Source organism: Syngnathoides biaculeatus, chromosome 13 (assembly GCF_019802595.1).
Source record: "Syngnathoides biaculeatus isolate LvHL_M chromosome 13, ASM1980259v1, whole genome shotgun sequence".
In the NCBI taxonomy this organism is placed as follows: domain Eukaryota; kingdom Metazoa; phylum Chordata; class Actinopteri; order Syngnathiformes; family Syngnathidae; genus Syngnathoides; species Syngnathoides biaculeatus.
Window position 1 is genome coordinate 4,300,362 of NC_084652.1, and position 13,849 is coordinate 4,314,210.

At 43.3% G+C, this 13,849-nt stretch overlaps 1 protein-coding gene across 5 annotated transcripts in view; it reads left to right on the plus strand.

Annotated features, from left to right (window-relative positions):
- mib1 (MIB E3 ubiquitin protein ligase 1) overlaps positions 1 to 13,849 on the plus strand; it is a 71,676-nt gene that overhangs the window by 15,702 nt on the left and 42,125 nt on the right. For all 5 annotated transcript variants that reach the window (XM_061838926.1, XM_061838924.1, XM_061838925.1 and 2 more), the window contains 3 exons: positions 1,228 to 1,335; positions 1,412 to 1,609; positions 2,902 to 3,053. In XM_061838926.1, coding sequence (XP_061694910.1) covers positions 1,228 to 1,335; positions 1,412 to 1,609; positions 2,902 to 3,053 — 458 coding nt within the window. The remainder of the gene's footprint in view (positions 1 to 1,227; positions 1,336 to 1,411; positions 1,610 to 2,901; positions 3,054 to 13,849) is intronic.

Here is a 13,849-nt window from a genome sequence, read left to right on the forward strand (position 1 = left end):
TCAAACTGTCTGTAGTCATCTGGAGACACTGATATGTGTTATGTTTGAAAGTTAATGGTGGGTGAATGGTCCTTTGTCGTGGCTTTGACGCCGTGTAAAAGAGGTTTGAGATTACCACGAGAATGCTACTGACTGCATCACAGTGCTATCGCAGTGTATTAGTTCCCCAGTGTCTCCGAGGAGAGTGCTACGATCCTCCCACTTCTGCGTTTTTCTCAATCTGAGGAGTGTTATCGCAGGACCCCCGAGGAGCCATGAAGTGTATTGATGTGCACTGCAGAACAAACCTTTTTCATTGAGATGTGCAGGCAGTTTCCAGCTTGACATCACCCGCAACCCACTGGGAACTCCTTTTGGACAACACAAAAAAAGTTAGTGTAGACTAGCTACTAGTTAGATTTAGTTTACACGATAGACGTCACTCATAGTGTGATGCGCTATTGAGGTCACTCAGGGCGTGACATATTAATTGTGTGGGTTTTAGTTAAAGACTGGCCATGAGCCCTGCTGTCATTCATTAGAAGTATTTGTTTAAAGTTGAGAAGGCAAAACCTGACCGTGGGCTGCCTCTCAGGACAGGCAAGGGGAGTCTCAAGACTCTCAAATGTCGACCCATATTAATATTTATAAAGGAATAGTTTTTGCATTGAGCTCATAAAGTGAAGACTTCAGCCCCTCACGCACAGCCTGTAAAATACAGCATTTTTATTATATATTGTAAACGGCACTTACGTGACAAAGTTGTACCAGCAATTATCTGGCATTAGAGATAGGATCAGAACTACAATAGAGGCAGGACGACACTTTTGTCGAAGAGTATTCTGTAGACAGGTGTGAGATTTAATATCTGGTACAGGAGATTTTCAGTTTTTTGAGGTTATGAACAGCATGCAAAGAACAACATGCAGTTTGTGGTGTGCACAAAAAGGCAAGCTCAGTTACCACCACACAGTTTTTTCTTTGTTTTATATTTATGACCAAGGAATTTTTGTTTTGTGTCAGAATTACTTGCAATTTCACAATTGTGGGAGCACAAATTACGTTCTTTTTTTCGGGTTACTTCGTCACCATTGAAACTGACCTCTTTCATGAATCAAGAACCCCGCGACGTCACGTATTTAAAGCGTTTCATTCTTTGACTCCTTCAAACCTCCTGAGACTCTGTACACAGCTAATTGAGTGGATAGGTAATTGATCACGATAATGACGTGTGATTCTTTGTTTCAGGTGAACGGCCAGTGTGCTGGACACACGGCCATGCAAGCAGCCAGCCAGAACGGTCACGTGGACGTTCTCAAGCTTTTGCTCAAACATAGTGTTGATCTCGAGGCGGAGGTTGGCATCACTCACAGAAAGGTTTTATCTTCCAAGCCAATCTGCATCTTAATACTGTTGTTTTTACTGTACTCAGGACAAAGACGGGGATCGGGCGGTGCACCACGCTGCCTTCGGTGACGAGGGCTCAGTCATTGAGGTGCTGCAAAGGGGCGGTGCCGACCTGAACGCTAGGAACAAGCGCAGGCAGACGCCGTTGCACATAGCTGTCAACAAGGGACACCTGCAGGTGGTCAAAACGCTGCTGGACTTTGGCTGCCACCCCAGCCTCCAGGTATCCATCAGCACCATTTATTTGCTTGGATTATTTGAACCAGTGAGTGGGTGATGCGCCCTCTGGGTGCCTTAACCCTCTAGTTCTTGCAGAAAGCCCAGTACTCCAAACCTCATGAATAGTACACATGCAGAAATATTGTAGACATCACACAGTTGAAGGTTTTATTGCAATGCTTCAGGATAGACAATATTTTTTGTCATCTTATGCTCGGCCGGTATACACAAATCATTAGATCTGTCAACCCTTGGGCAACCGACGTAAAACTGACCATGAGAAAAACATGGCGAATGCAAATCCAATCCATCCAATCATTGGGGGGGGGGGGGGGGGGAGTGTGTGTGGTAACGCACACATGCATACATACACATAAAATGTTCTCTTGCACATTTTGGATGTTCCTGCACATTTGGCAATAAGTCTCCGCTTATAGTATGTTTCTGCATGTTTTTACATAGCCTTCGTTACATTTAATAGTTACAATTATCTGTCATTCATTCATTCATTTTCTGTTCTGCTTATCCTCATTGGGCTCGTGGGTGTATCGAAGCCTATCAGAACTATTTTCGGGCATAGTGTTTCAGACATTATATTCTTGCAATGTCTTGAAAATGGCAGTTCTTACCACAGCCTAGGTGCCAAGTTTTTTTTTTTTTTTCTCCCGACTCACCCAACCCTTTGAGTAACTATTTTAAAACAATGTGATGAGAAAATTTTTTTTAGCTACGTTTGTAATGTTTTAGGGGACTTCTGGAGAGTTAGACATTCCTTCCAGGGCAGGAAAGGATCACACATCTGTATATGGACTGCAATTGAATGCTGCATGCTTTCTTTTGAAAATATCTTAATGTGACAATTTGACAGCATTCAGAAGAACATGCAGGAGGAGACATTTTCAGTAAAAGGCCGATTTGGAAAAAATATATATTTTACTGCTTGGTCGTTAAATATCACACTTACTTGATGAGTGGGAAGGTACACCGAAGAACAATTTGTATATAAGCTAAAGCTATTAAAAAGTCAATTTTCCATATCGTTAGCCTAATAGCATAAGTCATTTTTGTACATCTTTGGGGGGGAAAATGGGTCCAGTTGCCTCGAGTTAAGTTTTTTTCTCATTACTTTCACTTGGATGACTGAAAATCTACCCAGACATAAAGAACAAAAACAATATTTATCAGGCACATTGGTGTTTTTGCTTGTTATTCAAACAGTAAGTTAAAAACGGCCGATTTAGCAATTATGCAATTCAACTAATAAAATGTTCCTTGAACACAATGTTTCCCTTCCAGGATTCAGAGGGCGACACACCCCTGCACGATGCCATCAGCAAGAAGCGGGACGACATGCTGTCCGTGCTGCTGGAGGCGGGCGCCGATGTCACCATCACCAACAACAACGGCTTCAATGCCTTGCACCACGCCGCTCTGCGAGGGAACCCAAGGTACGAGACTCGTGTCCACCGCAAACATTTTCTGCAAGGGGCGTGCGTGCAAATCTTCCCATCTCATTTTTCTTTCTTTTTTTTTTAACTGAGGCAAAGATTACACAAAGCATAAAGCCTTGTACATTTGTTGTTCACAAACCAAACACTTATTTAAATAACGGAGGTGGGAGAAGTAATTACTGCCGGGATGGTTTTTGGTTTGATTCAGTATTGCTGACAAAACCTTTAATTGGAATTGAACGCCAACTGCTCAGTGTGCATTTCACATTGTTTGATTTCAGAGCAGTTTTAAAGAGGAACCTTCATAGTTGAGCACTGGTTGACTTCCAGGTTGTCCTTATTTTATAACACCATGGAGAAAAAGTGTTGCCATCACACCAACATTATTAACTCTGCAGGCACCGTTTTGCGTATTTTTGCATAACTTTTAAAAATGTTTTCAATTCCTTTTACATGTTAATCAATGCCAAATAGAAGTAAAATAAAATAAAACCACTCACCGTTTGAAGACACCGGACTACTTTTGAGGCATAATTTCTCATGAATATTTGGTTGAACTCCAAAAAATATACCTCTTGGATATCATCTGTTACCTCGCAGAACAGAGTTTTGTTTTTATTCTTATTTTTTTTTTTGTGGCTTCCTTATGACCTCAGTGTCATTCCTCAATGGGTTATACTCTGGTCTCATCTCCCCAACAGACTGTGAAAAGCGTTCTTTCTTTTGTTTATGTAGTCGCTGTTGCTCCAGGCCTAAAGCGTCTATCCCAGGCTTAGGAATTGTCATTGGCTGCGGCTATTTTTGTGTCCCATGCATTGTTTTTTGTTTTGTTTTCAAACCCACAAGTGCATTAAAGGGACCCCCCTGTCATTATCAGGTTTATTATCTGGAGCTCTTGATGGACAGTATGGGGTCAGGGTTGAAGATCTTGCGGTGTCTGTGAGTGTGTTTGCAATTCCATGCTGAACAGCATTCCCCTCTTCCCTCCTTGGCATCAATTTAATTGGCGTGAGGAACTGCAGAACATTTGCCTCAAGCCAACCGAATAGATTGTCAACGCTCACTTTTCTCTCAGCATTGGACTCATCAACCAGGCATATAAAAAAAAAAATCTAAAAAGACATTGCACATAAAGTTAAAAGTATGGAGCGTTTAATCCTGATTAAATATATTTAAAAAAAGTGTTTAAAGACAATTGGTTTGTTTTTCTGTCCTAACAAAAAATGACTCATAAAAGAATTGGTAGATAAATTCGTGAGAGGGGTGTATTTATTTGCAATCCCTCCACTCATGTATATTTTCCTACAATTTTAAGGCTATGTGCTTTTCAACTAGCCTGTCCATAAGTGTTGTGATGAGGTGCTGATAAATCGCTCAATCTGCCCCTTACCTCACTCTAAAGCAATGCAATGCACATACCATGCATCTTTAAAAATGTGTACTGTCTTTATTTAAAGGTTTAAGGCTGGCAAACGTGCGCTTGAAATTGCTTCTCTGCAAATAACGTAAACAGTTTCTTGTGGTTTATGATTGTACAGCAGGTTGCTGATTATAAAGGAGAGAGAGAGAGAGAGAGAGAGAGAGAGAGAGAGAGAGAGAGAGAGAGAGAGAGAGAGAGGAAGAGGTGGGGTTCAGCAGAGGACTCTGGACTTGGAAATGAAAAATGCTGGAGTGCAGTATGGCCTCTGTCATGGCCCCTGTTGTGGGTGTTTGTGTGTGTGTGTGTGTGTGTGTGTAATACAGTTTCTGTCCCCCTGGTCACCTCACAGACAAGAAGATATACGTCCCCTTTCTATAGTTTGCCCATTTACTTTTATTCCACGCTCCAGCTCCTCCAATATCAGCGAGCCTGGCTGGCCAGCCCACAAGTCCTAAAGCCCTGAAAATCTCTCCCCCCCAGGGTAAGGCTAAACTACCCACCTGGTGTGTGTTCTAGTGGTACAGGTGGATGTTTCAATTGAATTTTTTTTTTTTTTTAAAAAGTATCCTTGATGTGTTTTTGGGTGGGGAAAAAGTGCTTTGAGATTGCTCTGTGATATGAGGCCCTTCATCTTATGGATATCAAAGAGAGACCTGGCATGTGCAGATTAAAAAAAAAAAAGGTTTTTTTTTTTTTTTTTTTTACACAGAAATACTTCAAAATAGCCACTTCAGAGCCTTTTATACATAACCCGTTGAAGCAACACTATAGTTCCCCGCAATTTATAGCTGTTGGAAAATTAACATGTAGATTTAATCACCTGGAGATGAAAATGAATTTTATTGAGGTATAACTCATCAAATTTGTCTTACTTTCTAATTATTGAAATAATTACTTCCAGTCGAATTGTTAATCATAAAACCTTTAACTGTACACACAACAATTTAAGTCACATTTTTGCATTCTTAAGTGTAAAAATAAGATAACCACAGTAATACATCAAAACATCCCTGAACGCCGGAGGGCATATCTGTCCAAAAGTTAATAACCCCATGCGTCTATTTTATGTACTGCTTATCCTTCTTCTTCACGCTGACTTTGGGCCAGAAGTGGAGTACACCTTAAACTGGCCGTAATTGGCACATAAAGACAAACAAGTATTCATTCTTCAATTGACCAAAGAAACTTGTTTCTGGAATTATCCATCCTTTTTCTGAGCCAATTACGTATTTTCCGCACTATAAGGCGCACCTAAAAGCCTTTAATTTTCTCAAAAGCTGACGGTGCGCTTTATAATCAGGTGCACCTTATATATGGATCAATTTTGAGCTTTTAGCACAGCCCATCTAATGGATGTATAACGTAACCCCGGCCTCTACTGTAGCGTCTATTCTATGCGCCTTATATATGGAAAAACCTTTAAAATAGGTCAGTCATGGAAGGTGTCCCCTACAATTCGGTGCACCTTTATAGTGCAGAAAATACGGTACCTTCAAAAGGGTCGAGGGAGTACCGGAGCCTATCCCAGCTATCTTCAACCTGAATTCGTTGCCAACCAATCGCGGGGCACATATAAACAAACAACCACTCACGTCTATAGGCAATTTTACAGTCTTCAATTAATGCATGTTTTTGGGATGTAGGAGGAAATGTGGAGAAAACCCACGTAGACATTAATAATTAATTAATCATGTTCATAAAACATATTTGGTACCTTTTGAAAACAAGCGACTGAGTTTGTAGGATTTTGTGTTAGCTAGTAGGTAACAGACTCATTTTACTCTTTTGAATGCGAGTTCAGATAATATTCTTAAATGGGACACCCATCCATTATCTACCACTTTTCTGGGTCGGGTCGCGGGGGAAGTAGCTTCAGCAGGGATACCCAGACTTCCCTTTCCCCAGCCACTTCTTCCAGCTCTTCCGGAGGGATCCCGAGGCGTTCCCAAGCCAGCCGAGAGACATAGTCTCTCCTGCGTGTCCTGGGTCGTCCCTTGGGGTCTCTTTCCGGTGGGACACGCGCGGGACACCTCACCAGGGAGGCGTCCGATTCAGATGCCCCAGCCACCTCATCCGTCTCCTCTCAATGCGGAGGAGCAGCGGGTCGACTCTGAGCCCCTCCCGGATGACCGAGCTTTTCACCCTATCTCTAAGGGAGAGCCCGGACATCCTGCGGAGGAGACTCTTTTTGTCCGCTTCGATCCGGGATCTTGTTCTTTCGGTCACGACCCACAGCTTGTGCCCGTAGGTGAGGGTAGGAACGTAGATCGACTGGTAAATTGAGAGCTTCGCCTTTCGACTTAGCTCCCTCTTTCACGTAAAATGCACTTTGTAGTTACTTTTACTTAGTTACTCTGCATACTCTGTGTAATCCAGGGTCTCATATTTCTCTTTTAACATCTCTTGCTGCCCCAATGTTGCAAAAAAAAGAAAAGCAAAATCTGGCACTAGGTTAATGGTTTGTTGCTCACTGAATTGTCTTGTCTGAAATGCTATTTTGGGTGTGATGTTTAGGGCCTGTTTTGGTTCAATTATAATTGTTACACCAAAGTCATTTTTTAGTTGAGTACACGGTGAGCATGTATTGTAGTTTCGCCCGTTTCCATCCAGGCCTACCTAAGTATTTTGATGCATAGTGCCGTCATGTTTTACAGTGTCCAATAACTGTAAGAGAAATATATACTGTATACGTTGCTTCAACGTGTTGTCGGACAGGAGTTTTTTTTTCTCCCCATGTCGCGTGTTTACTGCTGTCTCAGCCTGGCTCATCTCTGTGTCTTTCCCCTCGGGCCGCTGGAAGCCAGTACCTGCTCGAAAACTGTAAACAGTTTACAGATTAATAGCGCATGACTCATAAATGTTGGGGGGGGGGGCACCGAAAAAGCCCGGCAGTGGTTCCTCTATACCGTTTGAACAAGTCTCCTTCCTTCCAATGCCTGTACTCACACTGTAACATTTACCATTTCTTTTAGCTTGGCAATGCACATACACCAAGCCCGACCACATATGGTAATCACTCTGCTCCCACACTGGCAGCTTATAGCTGTCAAGACAGCGCCGTGATGGTTGTATAACAACACGGATCACAAACTAAAACAGGTGTAGCGACAGTGTTCATTGATGGTGTTGGATTTGTCAGATTCCCTCTTGCGCGTTTTACAGTGCGCCATCTGATGAGGCCCAGCGGTGAAAGCACTCGATGAGGAACTTCCACAGTCAAACTAACCCACGTTTCTAATTGGCTGATATAAGAAATTAAATTCGTACAAAATAATTTCCAGTGAATTAGTTGGCCTCACAATTCTGAGGACCCGGTTCAATCCCGGCCCCGCCTGTGTGGAGTTTGCATGTTCTTCCCGTGCCTGTGTGGGTTTTCTCCAGGGACGCTGATTTCCTCCCACATCCCAAAAAACATGCAACATTAATTGGACACTCTAGATTGCCGCTTGGTGTGATTGTGAGTGTGGCTGTTTGTCTCCATGTGCCCTGCGATTGGATGGCAACCAGTTCAGGGTGTACCCCGCCCCCTGCCCGTTGACAGCTGGGATAGGCTCCAGCACTCCCCGCGACCCTCGTGAGGATAAGCGGCAAAGAAAATGGATGGATGGTTTGATTAGCTCAAGTTGTTGCCCTCCGAAAACCTGTCCCAACTTTACAAAAAGGTAACATTTTGCTACTCACTAAACTGAGCTCGTTTATTCGTTGTGTGAGTGAAATTTTCACAAGCATTTTGGTTTAAAAAAAAAAAAAAAAAAGTGTCCAAAAGTCAACATTTGGTATGTGCTTTAGCGCTAATGTCATGGTTTTGTTCAGATTTGGCACAGTAAGGGAAGAAATTGCTAAACAAACCACCTATCTTTTGTGTGAACAAGACCGGCTATAATGACATTGAAAATGAAACAGCAGCGTCAGTCTTTTCTTTTTCGGAAAAGTGCAACATCCGTGGTGTTGTCTTTCAGAAATGAAGGCGGCAAGGAAATGTGCAACAGTAACTGTTTGAACAGCCAGAACATTAATAATGGCATTTGTTATCGCAGGTCGTTTGAAATGCTGTTGAAAATGGCGTTTGTGCCGTAGTTATTTCAAAAACAAAACAAAAAAAACATGGCTCGCCCGAAGCTTTGGCTGGACTGCGTTTGTTTATGCATGAGGTGTGTAGCTAAAGCATGAGGCAGTTAATGTACACTTCTTATCCCTAATCTAGTATGTTCTGTGTCTGCTCCATCATTTTAGATAATTGCATCTGCATTATGGTTATTCCTTTCTAGCTAGCTTTGAACAGAAGTCAAGGGCACTTTCTAGACTAGTTTCACAGGCCGTATCAAATGACGTGGAGGACCAAATGAGCCCCACGGGCCTTTCGATTGACACCTGCCCTTTAGATGCTCACTGAGATAACATTTCTGGACATTCACGTGTCAGTGGTTTAAACTTTTGAAATTTGGGTTCATTTAAAAACCGTACCGCTTTTTGGGTGTTTATCATTGGCGTTTGACTGACTGCAAATACATGTTTGGATGGTTTAAGGGTGTGTCAATTTGCTTTCCAACTCAGTGTAGGCGATAGGATTTCTACATTTCAGACACATTTGCAGAGCCATTTAGCTCGTTTTACATTGCCGTCACAGCCACGCCGAGTCGCATTAACCGCCAGCCTCCCCGCCCGGTGCGTAATCGGCCGTTAGCGTCCAGCGACAGTCATTTAAGGAGGCGTCTCCGCCATCCATCCACACAGGACCAGTGAGAGTGGTAAGCGCCTGAAATAGCCCACGCTGCACGTCTGGTCCTGCTATTTTTGAAAACTGACCACCGATGGCGTGCTCAGCATACCAAAAAGGGGGACCAGGGCAAAAAGTTTGGAGCAATGACTTTATTGTTCTGTTAAAATGAGACATTCAGCATGGAACGCGTCAATCACAAGGGGTTGTTTGAAGGCCGACACCTCAGTCGTCCCTGCAGTCATCAAAGCATAGCTACAGCTGGTTGAAGGGGACCAAATCCATTCAAGAGGTGATTTGGTTCCATTTTACCAGCTTTAGCAAAGCATTGTGGGATATCGCTCTCTTTAGACCTTCAGAATGATGTCCCATAATCAAACCAGCAGATCTCCTCTAAAACACCCTCAACACACACACACACACACAGTTCCTCCACGCAACTACTACTTTGTCATTCACCCTGCCTTTCTATACTTGTCCCGACACACACATTGTAACTGCTTTCTGGGGCGGGGGAAAAAAAAAAAAAAAAGATAATAATAATCTGTAGCACTCGAGTCAAATGTCCTGAAGTCATGAAGCAATTACAGCCGGTGACAGATGGGCCCTCCTGCAAGTGTGCGTTCGCTCGGGTCACTCGGACGGACACATCCTCATCTGCACACTTTCAAACGCACTTGTACTCCTCATGCAACCCTGTGGGTGTCACGTCAGAACAGTCATTTAAGTCGCTTGTCTATGTTCAGCAGACTGATTTGTAGTCCAGAATATATGGTTTAAGTGACAACGGAGTGCACCTTTGTGGGCTTTACACTCGTGTGACAGTACACATTGTTTCTCGCAAAACTAATTTGTTAATTTTCTGCCGGTTGATTATCCCACTTTGGCTTAAAGAAGTAACAGGGGAGTAACACGAAAAAAAATATTTCCTTACCTTTAAGTTTGGAGCCTTTTGAAAATAACATGCTGCATCTCAACCGGTTTAACTGAATATAAAAATGAAAAGCCACAAAAGTAAATAAAAACTGGGCTTAATTTTAAGGTATACCTCCTTCACCTTGTTTTTTTAAAAAATTATTATTCTTTTTGCGACATTATTTCGTGGGGGATTCGGATCCCATTTTATTTGTATTTTTTAGTTTATTATATTATTGTATATAAGTGGATAGTTATAGCATTGTTATGACTATTACTATTTTATATCAATGGGCCAAAAATGTACTTACTTCCTAAACGTGTTCAATCCCCTTTTAGTGAACTAATCTTCCCTTTACACACTGGCAAATTCTTTTATTAGTTTGTATTTCTCTGGCATTATTTTATTTGAGAGAATTTAATTTTATCGTATTTTCTAAAAGCAAAAATAATCAAAATTGTCTTCATCCTCTTAAACGGCTGCTAGAGGGAGATGCATTCATATGTCGGCAGGTGCCTTCTCGAAGTCATTTTCCAAGTCCGTGTTAAACATAATAAATATTTCCCTGACATTACTTTGTCAGCAGGAAATGTCAGGAGCACAGTCGGCCGTTTATAATTATTGACGTTGGTTCCCTGTGCCAAGGCACGAGCCAGTGTCTCAAAGTGGGTGCGCGACAGCTGAGGCATACGCAACGGGCCGGGTGCAGACAAGATGGAGGTCAGCGTCAGGCCGGCTCGACAGCACAGGCAGTTCTATTTGTAACGTACATATGCGCACGCAAAGCAACACGCGCTCGGGCCGCCCACCTCGGCGAAGGGCCCATAACAGGGCAAAAAAGCCCGGCGATAGCTGCCTAACGTACTGCCCGTCTGATAATGTCAGCGTCTGCTGTGCGTGTCACTCAGACAGCAGGTTGTTGTTAATGAAGGCCTCCAACAAATGCGCAGCACTCACAAAAAGCTTTGCTTGAGACAATTAAACTTGAATTTAGATTTATACACGTGAGGATTTTCTCATCCAATGGCTGTTATTAATTTATGAAAATATCATTAATGTAATTATCTTTTTTTTTTTTTTAAGTCACTGTTTTGGGGCTTCGTCATTACTACTTTTGTGATATTAGGATTGCATCAAAAGTGTTTGCTCTCCACCCGAATGATTCAGCATTGCGTTTACTTTGGTGATTTATTTGTTCTTTTACAAAAACTTTGGTACTCGCTGTTGAAAACAAAAATTTACTTGTCATTGTGTTCATTATCTTTAGAAAACACGGCATCCACTTTCAAAGCAACAAAAAATGTGACATTAAATTCTGAAATTACCTTCTGAAAACAATGCTTTACTTTTAAAGTTTGAGTACGCCTATTGTAATAAAACCGCATATTCTTTTTAAAGTGCGTTTCCTTGTCAAAGTTCTGACGTTTGAGAGGCAATTTACTCGTTCGAATGATTGTCAGTAAACTTTAAAATTAATCTTTAAAGTTATAATATTGGATATTATACACATTTTTACACTCTAACAGGTGATGGTTATCAAATAGCTCGCAGTAAACCCTGCGTCCGTATTGTTTTGCTTGAGTCCATCCCCAGTTTGGAAATAGCTGACAGGCCAGAGTTGATCCCGTATTGTCACTTTTTTCGATGCTCTAATCTGACTGCCACGCGGCCCGGCAAAAGCATTTGGCAAGCGTTGCAAACGTGAACAAAGAGGGTGGAAGGGAGCGGGGTTGGGGGTTAGTCAGTTCGGCGTGCGTTTGGGGCCGACTGATAAAGGGAGGCTGGTCACAGTTAAACACACAAGACCGTGGAAGCTGTATGATACAAGCGTTGCGTTCTGCCCCCTCAGCAACTATTATTGCACAATGGCGGCGTTTTGGCGCATTTTTCCACCTTGTTTCTCACGAACCACGTGGGGGGGAAAGATTACGGCGGTATTAAGGCACCGCCACAGTACAGCGGGCCAACTGCAGCAAAAATGGCTCCGGGCACTGTTACATGCCCGCATTGTGCCCTCCGTGAAGTGTTAGAGGGCGGCTGTTTTTTTTTTTTTTGGGGGGGGGGGTGCTACTAAAAAAAAAAAAAATAACATTGTCACTATATTTTAACAGTAGTCTCTATAATTGCCCAATGAAGTGCCGTCATATCTTGGGTGAGAGGTTTTTATTGGCTAAGTCAGCCAGTTTGCCGAAGCGATGAGTTCCCCTAGAGCGCTGAGTGCTGCAGTGAGGCTGCCCAGAGACAGTATAGCTAATGCATGAGCCTTACATCTCTCTCTCACTCTCTCTCTTTCTCTCTCACTCTTTCTTTCTCTTTCTTTACCCAGCTCTCACATGATGATTAGAGGCACATTAACACAAGAGTACACATTTCTTCTTGAGTGAAGACTTGCACCTCACCCAGGATACATACTTCTTTACATTCCATAGCTGTCATATGTTCATATGGGTACATAAAGAAGTATGTGCACCGAGGAGGTCACGTTGAGATATGAAATTTTCCCACTCACGCGCGCTTTCTCACCTTTCGGCCGAGACGAAGAAGTTACAAGCGGAACAATTTCCTTCACAGCTTTTCCCTCCCAAGTATGGTAGTCTGCACCGTAAGATGACTTTGAGTATAAATTCACTTCAACGCTCGAGGCTTTCCTCTGGTTGCCATGTAAGGCTGAGTGGGATCTTCCCCCCCCCCCCCCCCACTTCTCCCAGCCCTCCCTCCGCCGCCCCGAAACGTAACTCTCGCAGTCCATACCATAGTCGACTAGGCCGTTCCTCCTCCCTCCCCACTGTCCTCCAGAAAAGTACCTCCCATTTGTACAGCAGTAAAAAGATGGATAAAAAAGTCTTCTTGATGGACTGGTTCAAGGTGGTTTCCCCATCCGTGCTCTGCTGGAAGGTTCCTCCGTGCGCACCTTGTCTTATATGATGGCCTCCGCTGCGTCCACGGTGCTGGGTTTCAATGACCATACTTAATATTTTCACTTCTGCCCTCCCACTTTTCTCGCAGCCCCCCCCCCCCCCTCTCCATAATGGCACCCCCGCTCCTCTTGTGTCAGCGACGCCCCCAGCGGCTCGCTGCGTTTGCTGATGTTTGAAAACAAGGGTGATCCAAGTGGAACAGGAAGCTATTGTGAGTCGGATTTGGGCTTTAGGCGCACCGGGGGCAGGCCATAGGTCACATGAAGGCGCTAATGCCCACTCAGCACTTGTGGATCACTGGCCCCCCTCTGCTCTTTTGCCTCCTGGGCTCTTGCCACGCGTACAAACCCCCCCTGTCCTCCGCACACAGAGATGCCGCTAAATAGATTGTGTGTTATGGATCGTGGCTTGGGAATATGCCTACTTGGATATTTAGCCATCTCTTTGGCTCATGTACGGCATCAGAGCCGTAGCAGATGATGTGGCCTTTTATCTTTCTTCCTTTCACGCAGAACACGGCCAGGAGGGATATTGCAGTGTTTCAAAACTTCTCTTTTGTCCCTTTGACACTGTTCTATGGGAATCGTACCAACACAAGGGTTCGACGATAAAATAGTAGTAGTAATATCCGGCAGCTGTGCAAAAGGGAATAATGGAAAGGCACAAAAGTGGTATTAAGTAAGAAAAACAAGTGAGACTCACTTCTCCCATCCTTTGTTGAAGGACTTGTCAGTACTGTCCCACAAGTGTTTTCCATGGCACATGTCCAATTGTGGAGTGCGTTCTCTTACAATTTTTCATAGATTTAGTCTGGAAGGAGCT